This window comes from Cyprinodon tularosa, unplaced genomic scaffold (assembly GCF_016077235.1).
Source record: "Cyprinodon tularosa strain WSP-4 unplaced genomic scaffold, ASM1607723v1 ctg610, whole genome shotgun sequence".
Classification (NCBI taxonomy): domain Eukaryota; kingdom Metazoa; phylum Chordata; class Actinopteri; order Cyprinodontiformes; family Cyprinodontidae; genus Cyprinodon; species Cyprinodon tularosa.
In genome coordinates, this window is record NW_024039353.1 from 340,061 (window position 1) to 363,570 (window position 23,510).

The following is a 23,510-nucleotide window of genomic DNA, read 5'->3' on the forward strand; positions in this document are numbered from 1 at the left end:
TAAACAAAGAGAAACTGTGAAACTATATTTTTAATTAAATGTTTTTTGGAGGGTGGTTCAGCCAGGGGTGAAGCCACTAGATGTCTTTATATACAGCAGTTAAAAAATGGTACATGCATCACCCAGTGCCAGTTCTAGATCAAATTTGCCCCCATACACTGCTTATGTATGGGGGCACAGAACGAATAAATGACATGACCAACAGGGTAGTATTTCATTGTTTAATATAGTGAATGAGCCAAAGAGCGTCTTGCAGCCCTGGAGCTGCAGATAGAAATTGATCCTACCTAAATACCTGCATTTTAAAATCAGTTTTTAAGTAAGCCTGAAAGTCAAAAATCAACTCTTTCAAAGGGAACAGTCAGTTACAGTTTCTGTGCCAGCAAACATCATAGGATTTTTTTTTAAACATCTCTGGTGTTGCTGCTATTTTTCACATAGCCATTACTTTAAAATGCCCACAGCTGTTTATTAAATATTTACTCTCCAGATACAGAGTATTTATATTTTAAAAACACCATAACATACAGTACTTGTTTATTTTCTTAAATCTGTCACTTATTCTGTTATTTTAATACACTTTTCTAATGTCCACATTGTGTGACCACTTCTGCTATAACCTTTTTGCTGCTGTAACACCACAGTTTCCCTATTGTGTGACAATAAAGGGATTTTCTATTCGATTTTTCTATTCTAAATTAATTTAATATGATGTCTCTAGTATGGGGGCCCCAAGAGGGGCCAGGAACAGGGGTACTTGACCTTATTGGCTCCAGTCTAGAATTCCCCATGGCACAAACTTTTTTTTTTCCAGGGCAATTTTTTTAAATTTTATTAAATAGAGCTTTTTCTACAATCATATTTTTTGTGTGTTTTTCTACTCATAACAATTGCAATTTTTCTAATACTATTGCTGTATTTTTCTATTGAACCTAAACATTTAAATGTTTTGACTATTTTTCAATAATAACTTTGCAGAGCTCATATATTTAAGTTTGTATAAATTTTCGTATCTCTGTTTATTTTCCATTGCCTCTCTCAAGTTTCCTAATATAAGAAAATTAAGGTCTTCTGTTCGAAGATTCGTTTTTTATTTATATAATATTGACCAAAATTTGACAACAACAAAAAAATTCTACACCACTGATTTAACCCCACCTAACTAGTGGTCAGAAAGTGGCTGGATTTTTGTTAACAATGTCTTGCCATACTCGTTCTGTACAAAGCGACGCTGTGACGTAACAGCTGTTATTGACGACGGGAGGTTCGCTCCTCCTGGAAAACCTTCTGGAGCAGTGCATATCCTCCGAGTATTATTAGTAACTCTTTATTATTTTCCATCGTTTTTCCCCATCGTGTTTTTTGATTCAGGCTCGGGGAGGTAGGCTGGCTCTTCTCTTCGGTGTATATAAACTTAGAGGGACATTATGGAGCTCTGCTGGATGTTAACGGACTCTATCTCCGTCCTAGAAGCCGGGCAGCAGCCGCTTTTCACATCTAGCAGCTAGCGTTTGCTTTTATCCTTCGGCTGCTTTTACCATTCTTCCTTATTTTTCCCCACCCGACGACTGCCCTCGGAAAACGTCCCCTCTGTTAGCTATAACTCGGTATTTAGTTACAAACCTCCTTATCTGAGTATCAGTTTCGAGGACACGATGTTTAGGATTAAGTGGTAACAGTTTAAGTTGAGAAGTTTTTAACCGGTCTTTAATCAACAATGAAGTCTCCCCTGGCTCCCGGGATTCGACTGATCACCTCCTTCTCTCGAGACAGCTGGTAAAGTTCCTTTATCTATTTATTTATTTTCTACTTGGGTACAGGGCAGCATTATCTGTTTCTACATTATCTCCCGGCTGTAGATTATTTACTCAGTCCAGTCGATGGACAATGATTCTCTAAATAAACCATTGAACGCACCACGGTGTTTATTACATATTTATCTAAGATCTCATCGCTATAAGCGTTTCATTACTTGGTTTTAGTTTGGCATTATGTGTTTGTTTCAATCAGATTCTTTAAAAAGGGTCATTTTAATCTAATTATCGACTCATATTTGAACTTTAACGAGTCAATCCTGCCGTCCAGCAGTCAAGGAATCCGTGACGCGTTATACGTCTTAGCCTCCAGCTCCTGATCACACAGCTGGTGCATGAGAGGGATTATTTACTACATGATGACTTTATATTTAAAAACAAAACACTGCCTGGGTTTTATTATACTTAAATAATTAAAAAAAATTAATTACAAAGAGTCAAATGAATATCAGGAGATAGAAAATGGATTTTCCTATTTTGTATCAAACTAAATTAAAATGATTAAGGCCTACTCAGGTTCTACAAATTATCTAAACAGATCAGGAGCAACTCCCCTCTGATTTTTCTTTATTTTGTTGCAGAAATTTGATTTATGCTTTTAAAGAAATCTTTCCATTTTTATTATTTGCGTATAATAGCAACCTGGAACCTGATCGTTTCTTTTGATTGAATGCATACATTACAGTAACCTTTTATTACAACAAATTAGAACATGAGATTTCTTAGACTTGTCAGACGTTTAAATTCCCACTAATCATCTACCAAAACAGTAAACTAGTCATTAGAACTCTGATAAACTTTTAATAATCTTAGCAATGAAATGAAAAACCAAATAGGTTGGAACAATTTCTGTTATGAGATGAAAAAAACTTTGTAAAAAAAATATATTAATATACTTGGTTTTCACAGCCTCAACATTATGCCTGCAAATATTATACCAGAATAATGTTAATAAGAGTAAAATGAAAATGGCTTTCTAAAGCTAAAACTGAAGTTGAACGTTAACACTTTAAAGCACAGAAAAGATCCTCTTTCAAAGTTCCTGTTTATGATGAATTTTACAGTTTTTTCCAGATCTGGATGAGTCTAGAAGAAGATTTATCTCTCCAGACTCATATATCTCATTGTTATAAATGTTTTATAAGACAGAAATACCGAAACAAGGAACCTATTTCCATGAGAGCATGAAAAAAAAATTGTGCTAACTATTGGAATCAAGCAACAGCTCAGATACCTCCAAAAATCCATTACAGTTACTAAATTTGCTGTCACGAGACTGTTGCTTATTGAAGCATAGATGTTTGCAGAAGGCAGCAGCTGCACCAGATGTTAATATTTAAACACATTTGTCAGAATATAACACACTGAGAACTGAGGGCAATTAGATCATCATATGAGACGGGTCGTGAGTTTGGAGCAGTCAGTGTGTAATTTATTTAAAATCGTACAATGAAAATTTGTGAGCAGGCAAACATTTGTTAGAATTAAGCCAATTTTTACAGGGATTCATATTCAGTTTCAGGCTCTCTGTTCATGGAAAGGATGTAAACAAGGTCATGTTGTGACACTAGATCCCTTAAACTGCTTGGACTTTTTAAAGCATTGTTTTTAAACACAGTACAATAGCAAAAATTAACAACTTAGAAAGTTTTATCTTTCCAAGGGTTATCTTTCCTTACTCATCTGAACAGATTTTCGTGTCTCTTGTTTTAGACTAAAATTTGAGGTTTGAATAGGATATGAAAATTGATTTTCCTATGAACTTTTGAAAACGTTTCTACAGTATATCTGTTGAGACATGTTATATATAAAGGTCTATTGAAAAAAAGCTTGTTTTGGAGTTATTCAAATGAACTTGATGGGATCATCATACCTGTTGGAATTTAAACATTTCAACTTGTTTTTTGATTAATTATGTCTGTAGGCCACATTTGTTTATTTTGAGTCCTTTTTCCCATTTTGCTGGTCCCGTTGATTTCCATCAGATTTTCAGTGTTTGAATGACAGATGAGCAGTTTGAAGCTCAGCCTGTAAATCCCCCCTTAACTAATGCAGATTTCGTCCCTGTTAACAGAGTTTACTGACACAACAGCAACCATCGTGTTTCATTTGTAATGCCTAGATTGCTGCGACTGTTAAAACAGAAAAGATAGTTTTCCCTAGATTTCAAATAATTCAGCATACCAAAAGGTGTTAGCCTGCTTGGTTTAATGGCTGTCACTGTTTGTCTTATTTTAAAGCATAAAATATGTATTTCCACTTAATTTCCAACCTCCCTGCATGGAAACGGTTCATCCATAACAGTTTTTTTTACTCTTAATACCATCTATGTTATTCAAACACACATTGATACGTCAGTGGAAACAGAAAAAAGTTCTCCTAATGGATCCTCATCCACTCACTTCCACTATTTCTCATTTCTGTTTAAAATAACAAAACAGTAAAGTGTGTTTTTGTTTAGATAATCCATTTTAACATGTGCTTATGTTTTATGTGCTTCTGTTGCAGGTATCGAGGTTTTATTCTCTTCCTTACATTCCTCTTCTACACTGCCTACCACCTGTCAAGGAAACCTATCAGCATTGTAAAGGTGACTAGAGAAACCCTTCTGTACACTTACCGAGATATATATTCATCTATAACTTGTAATTCTGTGTTAAATTTAGTGTCAGACAGTGGTTTTCAAAATAAGCTCAGGATTTAAAAACTTTACATTCACTTCTGAGGAAAATAAATGCTGATATTTTTCTGCCATTTGCCAGATGAGAAGAGTATTCATAAATTATTCATTGTTGAGGCTATTTTCTGTTGTTTGAGGAACAGCCTAACAATTTTAGTTAACTTTAAATAATGAAAGGGGTAAGAAAAGGGGAACTTTTTTGAGATAAGAATTAAGGTAAAATGAAAATAACGGCTAACTTTCCTATTAGCCTTGACCACATCCAAGTAAAACCTGGATATTTGCACTCTATTTAAAATTAATGAATACCATATGTCATTATATCTGATTAAATATTCCATTTTCAGCCAGTGAGAGTTTCACAAATATTTCTATCTGTTAAATATCTTGCATACATTTAATTTCCTTTCTACAAGTTTACTTCCACCAAGATCTGTAATCTTTTAGTCAGATGAAAAGAAAACAAGCTACTGTTGATGTTATTGCTTTGTAAGCTTCTAATTTGAAAATGCACTAGTTTTAGACACACCCATTAACAAGTTAAATGTTTGGCTATTATGGTGAGAAAATGGGAAGTTAGCTTGGGAACAGAACTCTAACTAAGGTATGGGGGAGGCCGTATCATCCTGCGTGGGTTTATGTGGCTTATCTGTTCCTTATCCGATTTGTTTGATCTATTTCTGTGTTATTTTAAACTCAGGGTGAGCTGCATAGAAACTGTTCTTTAGTCATCCGACCGGCTGACCTCAACATAACCAACAATGATACCTGGTGTGACTGGACGCCGTTTGGTAAGTCCTTCATTAACGGGTCTTCATTTACGTTTTAGGCCATATGTGAGGCAGGTCCATGTGCTGAAAGAATATAGATGTTTTTTTTCTAACCAATTTCAAGAGTTAACTTAGTTAGTTATTTAGAATTAAGGGTTACGTTGATGACAAAATGTCTTTACAATCAGACTTTCTGCATCAGGCAGTAACTTTATGAGAGACAATCTGATTGGCTGTAGGGGAGGAAAGACAGAAAGTAGGTCAACAGTAAAAAACCAGGTGAGGTAATAATTTTCTAATGCTCTTCGTTGATTTTGTAAAGTAAAGCAAGCTGCAATAATGGTTAAAAGATTCAAATAAAAGTCTGTTTCATCTGATATGTTTTTGATATTGTAGGTAATGGATATCATTACATTAGATAAAAAGAGTTCATTATATTATATCAGATTTTAAGGACAGAAATTCTGCCTGTCTGTGCTAAGAGTGATGCTCCATCCAGCTGTAACAGACTAAAGTTTCTCATTCTACATAAGCCTCTATTAATGTCTTTTTCTTTATTTTGAAAATGACCAAATTCTATGTATGATGTATTCGTTATGCTTTTAATCCATGTGGTGTTTCGGTGTATAAGAAATTCAAGGTTTCATGAATAATTTCACATCACACCATAAGGGAACCTGTTCCATGAGTTAAACTACCAAGGATTCGTTCTTCACATATTCCAAAGTTATGACCCACTCTGTGCTGTTTGGTATCATTAATAATAAACCATTTTTTTCTTTTCTGTGTCCTTCCTGCAGATCAGGACAACTATCAGACTCTGTTCGGAGTCCTGGATAACTCCTTCCTCATTGCCTATGCCATCGGCATGTTTTTCAGGTTTGTAGCTGCAGATAGCTCTCCAGCTAACACTTTTAACTCACACACTCACTCCAGGTCATCCTCTGTGTCCCCAGTGGGATCTTTGGAGAGCGCCTTCCTCTACGGTACTACCTGAGTTTTGGGATGCTGATGAGCGGATTTTTTACGTGCCTCTTCGGGCTCGGCTTCTACTGGAACATCCACTCCTTAGGGTACTATGCCTTCGTGCAGGTATACAAACACCCCCCATTCACCCAAGACTGATTGTTGGAGTTAGATTGTGAGAAATAACTGTTATCCCAAAAAAGTAAAACAAAACAAAAGTTAAGAATCATTCCACTGGACTTTGTTTTCCAAGTTTGAAGACATTTCACTTCCCATCCAGGAAGCTTTCTCAAAATGTCTGGATTAGCGTTGAGTTCAGGCTTAATGGAGTAACCCAACAAAGCCTTTTTATGGCTTAGAAAACATGCAAATTGAACCAAAAAACAGGTCTATCCCTTGATAATGGGGAGTCGTTGAGGTCAATGTTGGCCTGGCTGACCAGGCAAAATGTTTTTGTCACTAACGACTCCTTTTTCAGAGGCATAGGCCAGGTATGCATGTCGTTATTAAAAGGGATTTATCCTTTTAGACTGTGGAAAGTAGATAAAACTTCTACATACATTCTACCTAAATGGGAGTAAAGGTACGATAACAGAGCAGGGCATTCTTTGAAGATCAAATTAAACGTTTCACACAGCTGCAATCAGCCCTTTTGTTGATGCCAATGCGGATTGATATAAAATTAATTTGATGTTTAACTATGATTAAACTGACCCTCATAATACTTGGCAGAAACAACCTTTGATTAAGTGAAAAAAGGGGAAGCATAAGGATCAGATGAGGTGTTTTGTTTCTGCTGACTAATGTCCTACCAGAGCACAGCAGTCAGGTTTCTGTATGTGCTCAGATTGGCAGAAGTTTTGCTCCCTCCCTCACTGCACTGCTGCAAACAAAAGCAGCGTCAGGAGAGATTGTGTTTCACTTCACTATTTCAACTGCCTTTGACTGTTGATAATCAAATCCAGCTCAGAAGGATATACAGACTTGATTTCTTGTTAAACATTTATTTTTGTATAAAAAAAAAAACTTACAGAAACTAAAGTTTGTTAAAATCGTACTAGCTCACAGAAGAAATAAAAACTTCTCTACTAGATGGATGCAAAAACATCTGTATGATCTATTTCATCAGCTCCAGTGGTGTAATGGCTTCTTTTTGCCATTTTTCTTTCTTAAACAAACCAGTGGAGTTATTTAGTTAATTTTGTAAGGCCTTATGCACTTAAGATTTTCGGATCTTTAATTGGCCTTTATATTATTTCTATATGAATAATTGTTGATTCAGCATGCCAGGCAGTAAAACTAAACTTTAAGATATAATGTGCTCAACTACGCTTCAATTATGGTTTAAAAATGGATTTGTTATTTTTTTTGTTTGCTTGTAATGACATAAAATCAGAAACAGAAAAAAACAAAACAAATGTACAAACACTTCTTTGTGTTTAGCATTTTGTTTTGCTTCAGAATTCTGCTCAAAGTGTGAATAAATTAGAAAGAATACAACCCCTTGAGTGTTGAATGGAATTTAGGGATATTTTTGTAGCTTCACTTCAACACATGACCTCAGAGGAATAATAAAAACGACAAGAGTTGGATGAAAAAGTAAAAGCCTTTGTCCAAAGACTCCTAAGGAATGATAGAATACAAAATTTAAGATAAAAAACAAAGCTCTCAATATGTATAATGAAAGTATTTATTAACAAGCTCTTTACTCCATTGCAGGTGTTGTAACTGTTGGTTAGTTAGGTTTTCCCCTCCTTAGAATAAAATGCTTACCCAGACTTCACCCACAACCATCACATGACTCCCAGCTGTGTCATAAGACTGCACATGCATGTCTGGGCTTATATTCCTGAGCTTTGGAATGTGATTAATAATATGAGGACCAGATCCCTCTCTCTAACATAGGTGGGCTTCGGTGTGCTTCCCTCTGCAGGTCATGAACGGGCTCATGCAGACCACCGGTTGGCCCGCTGTGGTGGCTTGTGTGGGCAACTGGTTCGGAAAGGGGAAGTGAGTACGGAGAGGGAATCCAGCTGACTTTGCAGAGCTCTGGAGCTGTCTGAATCACACACTGATACTTTTTTCACATTTAAATGTCTGGAGAAACTGGTCAAACTGGTTCATACTGGAACATTATGGAGGCCTTGGTGTTCTTAAAGGTGCAGTTATAGATGACCCATGAAAACACGACCGCTTCCAATTAGGTGAACTTAAAGAATATTTAGTTCAGTTTAGAAACAACTAAGAACATAGTCAACCTGGTCATCTTCATATGTAGATTTTAAGCATAGTCATTAAGAAGAAGCAGAAAATTATCTTTCTTTTAAGGTTGAATGTCTGTGGTTGTGGTTTTAAGTATTGCTCAAGATAGAAGGAGGGAAAAAGCCAAAGGAAAACACTAATTGGTAGAAGTTAGTAGATACCACTAAACAGCAATTTATGACTGACTCATAAATATAAGAGCAGATACCAAGTATTGTTTCACTCATTTTCTCTGGCTTAGAATTGATTTGAGATGATGTTTGGAGAATCTTTGCTGTTGCAGAATAAAAAAAAAACATTGCAAAGATAAATCAATAAAAAAAAGGCTTGGGACATTTTAAAATACAAAAAATTTGATTTAAAAAAAACAACAACTTTAGAGCTATTCCAACATAGATTTACAATCACAAAACAGAAGCAGGATTGTGAAGATAACTGTTTTTTCTTCTTTGTGTGTCTCTGTAATTGTCAGACGTGGTTTCATCATGGGCGTTTGGAACTCCCACACATCCGTGGGAAACATCCTGGGCTCCCTCATCGCCGGAGTCTTCGTGTCCTCGGAATGGGGAATGTCCTTCATCGTCCCAGGACTCATCATCGCCTCAACTGGGATCCTGTGCTTCTTCTTCCTGGTTGAAAGTCTGTTTCCCCAAAGTTCAATTTTGCTCTTCTTCCACAGTCTGTGTTTCTGTTCTTTTTTTTCTTTTCTATTTCAGTCAAAACTTAATTTATTTTTCACTCCCCTTCAGGGCCTGAAGACGTGAACTGCTCTCCTCCTCAGCATCATGTACGCTTTTAACTTTAACCTTCCTCCGCCTCATTTTGCCTTGTAACATTTGCTTTCTGAGCTCACAGCCGTGTTTTGTGTGTCAGATTGTCCAGGAAAACGGTGAGACCGAACCTCTGCTGCAAAACGGAAATGGAAACGGAAACATCAACGGCGCCGTCTCAACAGAGATTCCAGAGATCGTAGAGGAACACTCTGAGGCCATCAGTTTTGTTGGAGCTCTCTCTATACCTGTAAGAAGAAAGGCTTGATTTAACTGCAGAAATATTGGACTAGTTTGATCCGGTTCCAAATATTATTTTTTTTTTTTTTATTTCATGTTTTTGTGGTGCCATCTACTGGTGTAAAAGCACATTGTACTTTAAAATAATAATTAGAAAAGTTAGAAAATGCTTCTGTTTTATTTGGGATAATCATATTATTTTTTTATCCACCCCGTACATGTCTCCTGAAATCGAAAACCCGTCAGTAACAGCATTATCAACATTTTACCTATTAATATTAGTTATCGCCATTTAACCAGGGTAGATTATAATCTGTCATTTCACCTAATTATAGTGTTTCATATACGAAAATTACCAAAAGAGATTCCCAGAAACCAGTGGCTCACTGGAATGTGATTTTAAAACAATCCAAAAATCATACTTTTGCAACTGGTAACAGCCGTCCTTCATTTTCAATTTCGTTGTTTTTTTTTCTATTAGTAAAGATAAAATTTCCATAGAGTCTTTCTATATTAAGTAACTTTTTGTATTTTTTTTCACTTTCCAGTAGCTGTTTACCATGTATCTAATACAGATCTGCTCAAAATTATTTGAACGCTTGGCAAATTTAGACTGGAAACTATTTACATCCTAAATGTTTGATTCTGGTTGAATAAATGAGTAGTCATCTCTAACAGACAATTAAAGGAAGTATCAGTTAAAATGATATCTTATTAGCTGTACTAATTGCTGTACTGCTAACAATCTTCTACTATAATTAACAAGAGATTATGTCCCTGTTCATCTGTTATTTATGTGACCTATTTCTAATTATGAGCTCTGGGACTTTTGAGATTGGTAGACCTCCCTGCCATCACCCCAATCTTTAGTTAACTCGGTAGATTATTTATTAAATTGAAGCTGGGATTCTTCAAACCATTCATGGAAAAAAGATAAGATCTGCCATGAGAAGGAAAGATTTTAGGCTTGATTGTTTTTAGGGAACCAAACTACTTTTACATCCTCAATCCCATTCTACCTCATTCAGAATGAGGGATTATGTTCTAATAAACTTGTTAAAACTGTCAACAGTAACTAGTTAACATGGTTAACACTTTTAGAAATGTAAAAAAATTAAAATAATAATAATTAAATTAACCAAAGGTGAAAAATTCAACAACATGAAGGGACTGGTGCTGGTCAGAAGTAATCACCATATCTTTACCCTTTTTTTAATACAATACCAGAAATAACTACTGAATTCAAGCTTGTCTCCTTCACCTCTTCCTTTATTGGAGATGTTCCTTATTTAATATGTTGCTTAATCTGGTTTTTGCCCTGTTTGGCGTTGAAGCCACTTCTGTTTTTAATATGTGCTTCTGTTTCCTACAGGGAGTGGTGGAGTTCTCTCTCTGTCTCATGTTTGCCAAATTGGTCAGCTACACCTTCCTGTACTGGCTTCCTCTGTACATCTCAAATGTCGGTCAGTATTATTTCAACTTCTTATGATTTGAACCAAACATTATTTACTTAAGGAATCATCATCAGTATGATTTCAAGTTATCAAAATAGATTAAAAATACAGTATAAAACTTTTTTCTTTTATCCAACTGTCGATTGAACACAGACTAAATGTTTTCTGTTTTAGACCAGTCAGGATTTCTATAATAGAATTTCTTAAATCCCAGCAGGAAGATTTCTTGTGAATTTCTTCAAAATGTGAGACAAAATTCTGGGAAGGTCAAATCTTTATGTCATGGCTTTGTAAAGTTCTGATTTGCAACATTTTAGTTTAGAGGCTGTGGGTGTTAAGATAATCTAAAAATAAATAGATAAAATGACAGAAATAAATATAGATCTTCATTAGTCTGGTTCCACAAAGGCTTCCTGTTGAGATTCCTGATTCAGATTCCAGATTCATCCCACTGTCCAGGAACGGCATGGATTTGTGTCTGGAATTAGACATGTTTTAAAGTGTGTTAGTGTTTTAAAGTGTGAAAGAATGGTAGAACCAATTAATCCGAAATCAATCGGAGGTCAGATTCCATTTTCCAGATGCATATAGATCTTAATTTTTAGAGACAGTTTCTGTGTACTGATTAAACTAACATTAGACTGTTTTGCCAAAGCCGCCACTGTTACTTTTTAAAAAAAGGGGGAAGCTTAAAAGCCATGCTGCTCTGAGGTAGGATGGTGGCAGCATCATGCTGTGGGGGAGGAATAAGCGTGCTTCTCAAAGTAGATGAGAGAAAAAGATGTAGAAATAAGTATACAGCCTCTGAAGACCTGGAAGTTAAAGATTTGGCACAAATAAGTCTTCAAATGGACAGCGGCCCTGAATATCCCACCATCAGAGTTAATGCTTGACAGTGATCATCATAAAGGCCTGATCTCTGACACAGAGAAGGAGGCTGCCTAAAGCTTGTAGTAGGAAACCATAAATATTTGATGCATTTCAGTTTGAAAGACATTTACAGAAATGCAATTTTTAAAGCTGTCCTCTTGATAATCTAAGATTTGGAAAATAATAATTTTATCAATACTGCCTGCCCTAGAAAGGAGAACATTAGTCTGAAAGTCTACTTACCGGTACACAATATGTACCGGTAAGTAGATACCGGTACATACATTATTAGTCTGGTTGGAGAAACAGGTTCAAATGTAAAGATATTAAGCCTTTTTTTTGTTCATTTATGCAGGTTTATTTTCCTGAATATACATTTTTTTTATAAATGTTTATTTTATTCTGTATAGAATCTGGTAATATCTCTTTTAACTGATTGAATCTTTTTTCTTTCAGCTCATTTTCCAGCTAAAGAAGCTGGAGATATGTCAACATTATTTGATGCAGGAGGGATTCTGGGTAGGTTTGGATCAATATGGCATCTTTCTTTATATTTCAGTGATGGCAGAAAGTTAATTCATACCATGCAGATAAAACATATTTTGGAATTTTTCTTTTTATTGTTATCTAAAGATGCAAAGGATTTAGTTTTGGTTTAAAGGTCAAACTGCTACTGAGCATTTTAAAGCTGCAACTAACAATTATTCTGCAAATCGATTAATCTGTTAATAAGTTTTTGATTAATTGATTAATAATCTAATAGCCAAAGGTTCCTTATAGAAGACTTTTTATGAAATCATACCAGGTGAAACTATAACTTTTTCACATGAGGAGGCTGGATAGAGCGTACTGACAACCATAGAGCTTTTATTTTCCACACAAAGAAAAGAAATTCAGGGTTTTAATGTGAAATTCAAAGCATAAAAAATTCAGGATCATATTATGGAGTTCTGCTCTTTCTAAAATGTAAACCTGTTAACAACAAATCAAAGTTGTTTCTCTGGAGATCTTACATGACGATTTACATTTATAAAAACAGAGCTGATCTAGTGTTCTGTGTTTTATTTTTAAACTATTTTTAAACAGTCTCACCTCTTTTTGTCCACAGGAGGCATCATGGCCGGCCTGGTGTCTGACTTCACTGGAGGAAGAGCCTCAACCTGCTGCGTCATGCTGATTCTCGCTGCACCAATGGTGACATATATCTCATTTCAGATTTTTTGACAAATATATGATGCGGAAAAGCACAGTTGTGTTGGAGTTTTGTTTTTATCCCACATTAGTTTTGCCATTTCCTTCCTGACAACCTTTCATCAGACAGAGACCGATTCTTTCCACAGAGACTTGTTTTCTATCATCTGCTCTGGGGGAATGTGGTTCTTACAGCAGTAAATAGTATAGCAGTACTGATAGTTATTCAGTGTTAATAAAGAAATTATAATCCCTATTATTTTACAAGTGACAAACTGTAGCCAAAATGATTAGAAATGGGGTATGAACAAAATATTCAAACAATAATTCTGATCAAACTATAAGAGATACCAGAGTCTTTAATAGTTTGTGTACCTAGTTTTGTTCAAAATATTTGACTACTTCATAAATAAACTGATGCTCGATGGTTCATAGGTATAAATGGCTAATTTACCTTCAGCACTATTAATATATCACAGTATTTTTATGTTGAAGTAGAGATTTTATTAGCCCAAATATGATTTATAACAGCGAAAGTAGAAGGATGTCAGGATTTATTTTTTTACTCATGTCTTCTGTTTTTTTTTTTTTACTTCCAGCTCTTCGTCTATAATTACATCGGACAAAGGAGTCTCGGGATCACAATTGGTAAGAGGCCCTCAATTTATATTTATATTTTTAAACAATCACTTCCTAACCCCCCACCCCAACTACGCAATAGATGTCAAAACTTGAAAACCTTTGATATGTAAAGAACAATGCGTTAGGTGTAAAATTAATCACCCATTTCTATCTAAACTGCTTTTTCAAGGGTAGATTATGGTTCAAGTGATTAATCGATTTTTTAAATAATCAACAACTGCTTAGGTCATTGAATCAAATCATTTGCTTAAAGATTGACCTACTTACAACAGCAATTAAGAAATACAATGAAAAAATAAAATCCTTTCTTTTAATATAAAATAAAATATATATATATATACACATATCATGCATGTACATATTTAAAAGTTTGTGGTTTGCAATTTTTTCCAACATTTTATTGTCATTACATTGTCACAAGTACAGAGCAGCGAAATTCACTCTCTGCATTTAACCCATCCCCTTGGGGAGCAGTGGGCTGCCATTTTGGAGCGCCTGGGGAGCAGTGATGTGGTTAAGGCGTTTATGGGTCTTGTGGCAGTCCGTGGGAGTGGGGCTTGAACTCAGAACCTTAGGATTCCAAGCTGTATGCCCTAACAACTAGGCCGCCATTGCCCAAAACAGGCATTAGCATGAAGGGTCTTGCCTAAGGACCCACACTGGCCGCTCTTTCCCCCCCAGCTGGGATACAAATCCAGGCTTCCTGTTTGCAGGACAGCCGACTTACCAGCCGCTATAATATACAAAATAAAAGTTTTCTAACAAATAATTGATAGAGGAACTGATTGCTAGGCTAGATCAATGTAAATGTTTTAGCATAAACACTTTCTGAAGGCTAATACCACAAGACATGACTGGAAATGACAGAAAGTCTCAAACCCAAGTGATCTACTTCCAGGAAACAGCAGCAGAGAGAAGCAGCACATTCTGCAATATCACAACTGATAACCTTGTGTGTGTTTTAGCATCTATAAATCGACCGCTAGATAAGACAGTCCTATGTGGTTTTATTTATTGATTGTGCATGTGTTTTCTTCATGGTGTTTATTAGTCCATAGGTTTAACACCTTAAAATTAAAAAGGAAGCTGAGTACTTTAAAAGAGTGGATAGATTCTCATACATGAAGGTTTGGAGAGATCAGCTTATTGTAAACTGAAAATAGGTCACTCAATACAGCATTATCTGACCTAATCTGTGCAGCTTTAACATTTAGACACTTTGGATTAATCTTTTATAAATATCTTAAGTTGAATGTAAGAAAACTAATTCCCAGGTGATAATTTAATAATTGAACCCTATGGATCTCACATTGGAGAAATTTACCTCTGCATTTAACCCATCCACTTGGGGAGCATTGGGCTGCCATTGTGGAGCGCTCAAGGAGCAGTTTTGGGGTCTGTGGGAGTGGGGCTCAAACTCAGAACCTCAGGATTCCAAGCTCAATGCCTTAACCACTTGGCCGCTACTCCCCACAAAGGATTAGCTTGCAAGCATGTTGTTATTTTCTATTTTTTGGTAGTTTTTTATTGTGTAGACTATTAATCAAGTTATTTTTTTGTTTTGTTTATGTAGGTATGTTGCTCCTATGTGGCGGTCTGGTCAACGGACCTTATGCCTTGATCACCACAGCTGTATCTGCTGACCTGGTACGTCATAAAACCAGTATGAAACAAGATCCTGTGCTGCCTCGGTGCATTACACCTTGAAAAATGATTTGATGATGACAATTTTTTCTGTTGGTTGCAGGGAACACATGAAAGTCTAAGAGGAAACTCCAGAGCTTTATCAACAGTCACTGCAATCATTGACGGCACTGGATCAATAGGTATGCTTTCCAAACGTGTATATATTCCCCCTATTGATTAATCCACGCCATTTGTATCCCTATTGATTTGCCCCAAATAAAATTTTAACAGATTTTTTGATTGAATGAAAGGATTTTCAAATCGGAAACAGTCAAATAAAAACATTTACTTGGCAGTCCTGAGGTTTCTTTTTATACAGAATTACTGCCGAAAATGATATTTAATTGATTTATGTTTCTAGCAGTTTGTCAACCACCCTGTAGATGAGTCACAGTTTTGATCGTTTAACTGCTTGTCTTCCTTTAGAAAATCCAGATTATTTTCTAAGCCATCTAATGCAGGGAAAGCTGTAGAATCAATCGTTCAGGTTCTTGTAAAATGTTATCATGAAACCTAAATTTTTCTTAATGCAGACAGGAGTGGGTCAATTCTTAGTTTAAATCCAACACAAGATGATAGCGTCAGTCTGAGATGTGATAAAATTGATCATAGCTGGGTACAAATGTAAAGGTATAAGGACAGAAGCTTAAGGGGCTCTGTAGGCGATTATCGAAAAACTGCAAGAAAATCTTGCTTTTGTTATTTTCTGGAATCCTCTTTTTCATTTTAAACTGCATAACATTTTATTGTACTAAAAACACACCTGCCTTACCCTAGCAGCATGCTGTCATGTCTCTTTAATTTTGGTCAGTGGTTAAGATAATTAAGTTAACTATTTATACCCCATAAAAAACGAAATCCATGGATTACTAAGAATAGTGATGTTCATAGTTATCAAAACAGGGGGGTTTGTCAAAACAAAAATTTCTTACAAAATCGATTGTGAAACTCTGACTGAAGAAAAAAAAAATTTTTTTTAAACATTTTGCAGATTTTACCCCTGCAGTTAATTCTTAAGTATAGTATTACCATTAAAAGCTGTTTTGTAAACCTTTGAACCCTAAAACCTTAAGAATTTAACATTTAGGCGGAGTCTGTTGGACAAAGGAAAGCTGACATGTCTCTTATGTATGTTTTTTTGCAGGTGCAGCGTTGGGTCCTCTGTTTGCTGGTTTGATCTCTCCTACTGGGTGGAATAATGTTTTCTACATGCTCATCACTGCTGACATCTTAGCCTGCCTGGTCAGAAGCAACACTTAAACATTACTAATTCATAATATTTCTTATAGCAATGCCTTACATTCTTTTGCCAAGTGTTTGTTGGTACTTTTTACAGTATTTACTGTGAATGTTTTTGCCACATCCAGAGTGATAATTGGCTCATTTTCTGCTGTTTTTCACAGTTTCTAACTAGACTCGTCTTCAAGGAAATCAAAGGCTGGTGTGGACAACTCTCCCGATCCAGAGGGTGAGTTACTACCAGGATAAGAATTTGTACTGAAAAAAGGTTTTAACTGAAATCTAATAAGAAACTATCTTCGAATAACTAATAATCAAAGTATTACATAACAGAACAGTTATATACAAATCTAAAAAACTAATTTTCACATCAGAAAAGGTTTAGGATTAACTTACCGATATATATATTATGTCCTTACTGGGTTGATAAGGCTGATCCTGGAGGGTTGGTTTCCTTCATTTTAAAAACTAGCTTGTGCCGCTGTTAGATTCTTAAAAAAAGGAGTAAAAAAATTCCTTGGCCGTGGTAGAGGGGGGCAGAACCATCTCCTTTAACTATCTCTCTAAAACAACCTTTTTTTCTCAACAAACATTGTAAGGAAACACTGTACATAGGCTTGGTATTGAAGGTACATGAAAAGGTACATATTTCCCATTTCAATTCTGGGAATCGGGTACTCCCACACTGGCATGGCTTCTTTAAAATGTATTCATCCGCTCTTCTAAAGTACATAAGGATCACTGCACTGCAGGTAAATCTGGAGCCTGAATTTCACCTTCGCCTTCAGGCAGTAGCAGCTCCATTGCTGAATATGGAGAAGCTGTGGGTACAGCCTAGCTTAAACAGCCTGCTCTGTGCAGGTGGTCACCAATATTTTTTAGAGCTTTGATGGTGCAAACAGACCAGTTTCTGTCATTAATCTGTTGTGTATTATTACTAGGTGAAATATTAAAACCGTTCCAATAGACCCATGTTAAATTACATTATTTATAAGAACGTTTAGAGGCTGAACTGTCTCTTTTTTGCTTTAGATTCAGATGACTACCAGGTGCGTCCACCGCTGCATCTGCAGGAGCTGGGCTGAAGGTGAGCAGCTGTGAATTATATTCAGTTCAATTCAGTAGATTTATATAGCGCCAATTCACAACACTTGCCATCTCAAGGCACTTTACAATTCAACCGCGAATTAAGAGATCCTGGTATAGAACCTCGACTACTAAAGAAAAGTTTTAACCTTAACATTGGGTACTCAAATGTAAACATGTTACTCTCTTTAGTCTTTAAATAAGATCACAGATGACTGGAACAGCTTTGGAAAGCCAAAAATTGTACTTATTCTGTACATACAAAATATAAAGAAGTAAATATAGTACCACCTCTACCCTGGTCCCCTTCAGGTCAGGGGAGAGTTTGATATTTCAGATTAATCCAAATTTATACTGATATGACATTAAAAAAAGCAAGATCATGTAAATAAACTTTCATTTCTTTTTTTCTAATTTCTTGTCATTTCAGGTTTAAAAATGATCTACTCAAACAATGAAAACAAACTGGAACCAAAACCATCACTGAACCAGATATCACCTCACTGTACAAAGAAAACCAAGCCGGAAGATTTAAACTCACGGGTTGATGATCAAAGCCTTTTTATTGTAAAGTAACTGAGACAATGACTCTCAGAAACAGGTTTTAAATGCCTATTTCTTACTTGTATTGTTCTTTTATGTTAAACCTGTAAATACCTTTGTCTTAATCTTTTATTTTTTTCTGTCTCACGGGTAACTCATTTAGAAATCCAATTATCTCTATCGGGGTGCTCAGACTTGCTGTAGAAATTTTTGCTGCGCATTTCATTATGAAATATAAAATAATTTTGAAGTATCAGACAAGCTTTCTGTCCTTATTTTCTCACTCTTTATGTACAAACTAAATGCTATGGAGATCCAGCTACAGCTCACTGCATTATTCTTTTTTGAACTGTTTTTGCATTGTTTAAACAGCTGATTTATAGCTGTCAGCTTTAGCAGATAAACTTTCTCTTTAAGTCACTATATTAATTATTTAATACCAACCTGTGGCTTTTCCTTGTCCAAAGATTCTTGAGAAACCCACCTATTTCATTAAAATCAAATAAAATATCTACAAGTTTATTCCAGAACATTTTTAAATTAAATAAATGTGACACTGAAACTTGAAACTCTTAACAATTACTCAACTTTTCAAACATTTAAATAATTTCAAACCTGATGAAGCTAACCCATTACATAGACTTCATTTTTGTCTTGAAGACAAAAAAAAAAAACTGGATGACTCTTAACTTTCTGATTCTGAATTCAGACAAAACAGGAAGTTATTCTCTTTGGACCGGGGTCTTTGGAAAAAAAAAAGCTGATTAGTCAGTCACTTCATTTGGATGGGAATAAATTGATCTAAGATAAGAAAAAACTTTGTTGTAATCTGGTGTCCCTGGTGGGACAGTTGGTCGAATTCCCATGAATCTTTGAGCTCCCTGCAGCAGGTGAAGAGCTGGTCCCGTGTTCCACAGCCAGAACAAAAACCACACTGAAGCCCAGTTTCGACAGTCAGACAGATTTTCCTCATGGCAGATCATGGATCTTGGATCTTAACGATCCCAGAAACTTTTCCACTGTGGAGTTTTTAGACCACTTCCAGCCTTGGTGATATCTACCACCACAGATGGGGTGTCAACCCATCCGAGGAATTCCTCAAAGCATCTTCCACTGTCCAACAATGTCCTCATTCAAGTTCAGCAGCTCCCCACTCCCACTAAAAACAGTTTCAGCAACACATCGATTTTTCCTGTGGTATTGCTTAGAGGTTGACCAATAGTCTCTCTCCATGGCCTCTCCAAACTCCTCCCAGTTCAGAGTTTTTCCCTCTGCGACCGCCAGGGTAGCAGCATACTTGGCTCTTATGGTACCTGCTTGCTGCCTCAGGAGTCCCACAAGCCAATCAGGCTTTATAGGACTCCCTTTTCACCCTTTATTTACCATAATTATGCAGATGTCACACAGCTCTACACTAGAGATGACTAAACACCAATACAAGTGCAGACTAAATATAAAGAAGAAATGAATGTATCAATAAGTAAAAGATTTTTTTTAGTTAAACTGAAGTCAGTTTTTGGACCAAAGGATAGATCAAAAGTTAGCAAACTGCTTAGGATATGAAAGCTATTCACCACTGATCACATCCAAAATCTAAGTGTAGTGACTGACATAGAACTTTAATCCAGAATATTTTCAGGATTGAAGGACCAATGTCTCAGCAGGATCCTGAAAAAGGAATGTTTGATATTGAACAGATTGCTGCATGTGTGATTTCACAAGTCTGCATGAAAACAGCTGCAGTTTATCCAGATGGCTGCTGCCCACATCCTTACTAAAACTTGACAAAGTGGAGCACATCACCCCAGATATAGTGTCCTTACACTGGCTCCCAGGAACTTAAAGTCTATAAACCACTCAATCATCACCAAAACTCATTACATATATTTGGAAATGACTGTATTATTCTCCCATGATTTATGGGCTGCAACAATTGCTTCCCGAAATTCTTTTCGGCTTTCTTCCCAGACCCTAAAAACTCCCATACCTGGTGCTTTTATTGAGATGATCACACTAGTCACAGTGCAAAAAAATATGCATCTACTTTACCATGCAGGTTTTTATGGAAGCAGAAAAGATGTATGTTGTTTTTGGAACTTTTACTTTCTTGATTGCAGGTGGTATCACAAAAGAATTTCATTTATTTACAGTAGGTTTGGCTTCATTTTAGTGAAACATCGCTTTATTTTGAAACATATCAGAATGAACCTCTTGTAAAGATACAGAACATAACAGATCTCCAGACCACAGCAACATTTCCATGCAATTAAATTAAACACATTAAACAATGAAAGGAGAAATTCAAAATCAAACAAGTCATCAAACGATAAAAAAAGTAAGTGTCAGAGCTTTAGATGAAATCTGACAGAAGGTTGAATGGGATTTACCCAAAAAAATAATATACAGTGGAAAATGTAGATGCCTAATTTTCGATCGTTAAAGGTTAGAACTTTCTTACAAGTTTTGAAACATTTGGATAGCTCTAACACTCTGCTATTACTTTTAAAACCATCAACTTTTGAGCCTTTGGCAGGTATTTTACATAAATAAACTGGATGCACAAAGTGAAGCTCATTGTGCCTCGTCTTTAATCCATACAGGGTCAAAATAACAGTATACAGGTAGATACAGTCACATTTAGGTTAACTCCAACTAACAATTAGCTACATTTTCCTTAGCATAATGTATCTCATGTAGCTTCTGGTAGAATTGTGTCTGGATATGTGAGCCCTGTTTTCTGAACAAATGCTTTGTTCGAATCCTCTATCCAGTATGGCCCCCTTATAGTGCCAGTGCCCCCAGCATGATGCTCCCTATACCATGTTTGAGGCAGATACGATGTAAGGTCTGAAAGCCTCACCTTGACGCACTCCAATATATTTTCGTTACAGTGGTTAAGGAGCACAATTAGGTGTTGATTTCTTTCTTGGTCATGCCCTATCAGTCTGTATTGCTGAGCTTAGTAAAACTGGGGTTCTAGCAATTTCTGGTTCTTGTGAAGTTGGAACTTAGCTTTTTTGGGGTTATTCTTATTTATGTTTTAATCTAATCCTTCTCTTTGTTGTCAGCTCATAATTGTGGCTCAAATTTGAACTTCAGCATTGGTTTTAAACCGGACAATTAAGGCCAACATGAAGCTACTGGATAGACAGTAACTTTAACCCTTGAACATTTACAGAAAAAACTTAAAACTGATGGTCAATGAACTTTTTTAAAAATTTGATTAGATTGGTTTAGTATAAAGTTGGAATTATACCAGAACCTTATAGATGACCACAAGTGTATGGTCACTCTGCAGCTTGGTAGTGTACATCCATGCTAATATTAGTCCAGGTGTATACAGAGTAATATTTAAAGGTATAGTGGAGGATTTTCGCAAATTTTTAAAGACCTGCCCTCTCCACTTAAAAAAAAAAAAAAATGCACATGCACAACCCTGCACCCTCTTCTGAAAGGGGAACACCTATTAAATGCGTGCAAGAGCATGCACAAGCCCAATTTGACAATTTAGGAGGACCACTTATTTGATGATGCACCCGGAAAAAAGAACATCCTCCGCTATACCTTTAAGGTTGTTACTTTAATTTTAAGACATAATAATGGAAATAATTTAAACCCAAATCCCTCCAATTGGGGTGTAAAATCTAATTTGCAATACAGGTGCTGGTCATAAAATTAGAATATCATGAAAAAGTAGATTGATTTCAGTAATTCCATTTAAAAAGTGAAACTTGTATATTATATTCATACATTACATACAAACTCATATATTTCAGATGTTTATTTTGTTTAATTTTGATGATTACAAATGACAACAAATGAAAATCTCAAATTCATCATATCAGAAAATTAGAATATTACTGAAGACCAATAAAAACAAAGGATTTATAGAAATGTTGGCCAACTGAAAAGTATGAACATGAAAAGTATGAGCATGTACAGCACTCAGTATTTAGTTGGGCCTCTTTTGGCCTGTATTACTGCAGCAATGCGGCGTGGCATGGAGTCGATCAGTCTGTGGCACTGCTCAGGTGTTATGATAGCCCAGGTTGCTCTAATAGTGGCTTTTAGCTCTTCTGAATTGTTGGGTCTGGTGTATTGCATCTTCTTCTTCACAATACCCCATAGATTTTCTATGGGGTTAAGGTCAGGAGAGTTTGCTGGCCAATTAAGAACAGGGATACCATGGTCCTTCAACCAGGTACTGGTAGATTTGGCACTGTGTGCAGGTGCCAAGTCCTGTTGGAAAATGAAATCTGCATCTCCAAAAAGTTGGTCAGCTGCAGGAAGCATGAAGTGCTCTAAAACTTCCTGGTATGTGGCTGCGTTGACCCTGGACCTCAGAAAACACAATGGACCAACACCAGCAGATGACATGGCACCCCAAACCATCACTGACTGTGGAAACTTTACACTGGACTTCAAGCAACGTGGATGAAGTGCCTCTCTTCTTTTCCTCCAGACTCTGGGACCTTGATTTCCAAAGGAAATGCAAAATTTACTTTCATCAGAGAACATGACTTTGGACCACTCACCAGCAGTCCAGTCCTGTTTCTCTTTAGCCCAGGCAAGACGCTTCTGACGCTGTCTGTGGTTCAAGAGTGGCTTGACACAAGGAATGCGACAGCAGAAACCCATGTCTTTCATAGGTCTGTGTGTGGTGGTTCTTGAAGCACTCACTCCAGCTGCAGTCCACTCTTTGTGAATCTCCCCCACATTTTTGAATGGGTTTTGTTTCACAATCCTCTCCAGGGTGCGGTTATCTCTCTTGCTTGTACACTTTTTTCGACCACATCTTTTCCTTCCCTTCGCCTCTCTATTAATGTGCTTGGACACTGAGCTCTGTGAACAGGCAGCCTCTTTAGCGATGACCTTTTGTGTCTTGCCCTCCTTGTGCAAGGTGTCGATGGTCGTCTTTTGGACAACTGTCAAGTCAGCAGTCTTCCCAATGATTGTGTAGCCTATAGAACTAGACTGAAAGACCATTTAAAGGCTGTTGCAGGTGGTTTGAGTTAATTAGCTGATTAGAGTGTGGCACCAGGGGCCATCAATTTTGAACCTTTTCACAATATTCTAATTTTCTGATATGATGAATTTGAGATTTTCATTTGTTGTCATTTGTAATCATCAAAATTAAACAAAATAAACATCTGAAATATATGAGTTTGTATGTAATGTATGAATATAATATACAAGTTTCACTTTTTAAATGGAATTACTGAAATCAATCTACTTTTTCATGATATTCTAATTTTATGACCAGCACCTGTATGTAAACAATTTCTTATGTTTTCTTG

General features: G+C 36.2%; 1 protein-coding gene across 1 annotated transcript; it reads left to right on the forward strand.

The window, feature by feature from the left end:
* Positions 1–1,248: 1,248 nt before the first annotated feature.
* Positions 1,249–18,471, forward strand: slc37a2 (solute carrier family 37 member 2). Its single transcript, XM_038307485.1, has 19 exons — positions 1,249–1,776; positions 4,323–4,404; positions 5,195–5,285; positions 6,065–6,143; positions 6,221–6,356; positions 8,164–8,240; positions 8,965–9,131; positions 9,242–9,279; positions 9,366–9,512; positions 10,875–10,965; positions 12,283–12,345; positions 12,935–13,020; positions 13,617–13,665; positions 15,233–15,306; positions 15,407–15,485; positions 16,490–16,587; positions 16,749–16,813; positions 17,617–17,671; positions 18,101–18,471. The coding sequence occupies exons 1-18, from the start codon at positions 1,718–1,720 to the stop codon at positions 17,624–17,626; spliced, it is 1,491 nt and encodes a 496-aa protein (XP_038163413.1). The 5' UTR covers positions 1,249–1,717; the 3' UTR covers positions 17,627–17,671; positions 18,101–18,471.
* Positions 18,472–23,510: the final 5,039 nt, after the last annotated feature.

Coding starts and splice junctions, on each gene's coding strand:
- slc37a2 (XM_038307485.1), top strand. CDS start 1,718: ATGAAGTCTCCCCTGGCTCCCGGGATTCGACTGATCACCTCCTTCTCT. Junction 6,144..6,220: donor GCCATCGGCATGTTTTTCAG/GTTTGTAGCTGC, acceptor CTGTGTCCCCAG/TGGGATCTTTGGAGAGCGCC. Junction 6,357..8,163: donor GGTACTATGCCTTCGTGCAG/GTATACAAACAC, acceptor TTCCCTCTGCAG/GTCATGAACGGGCTCATGCA.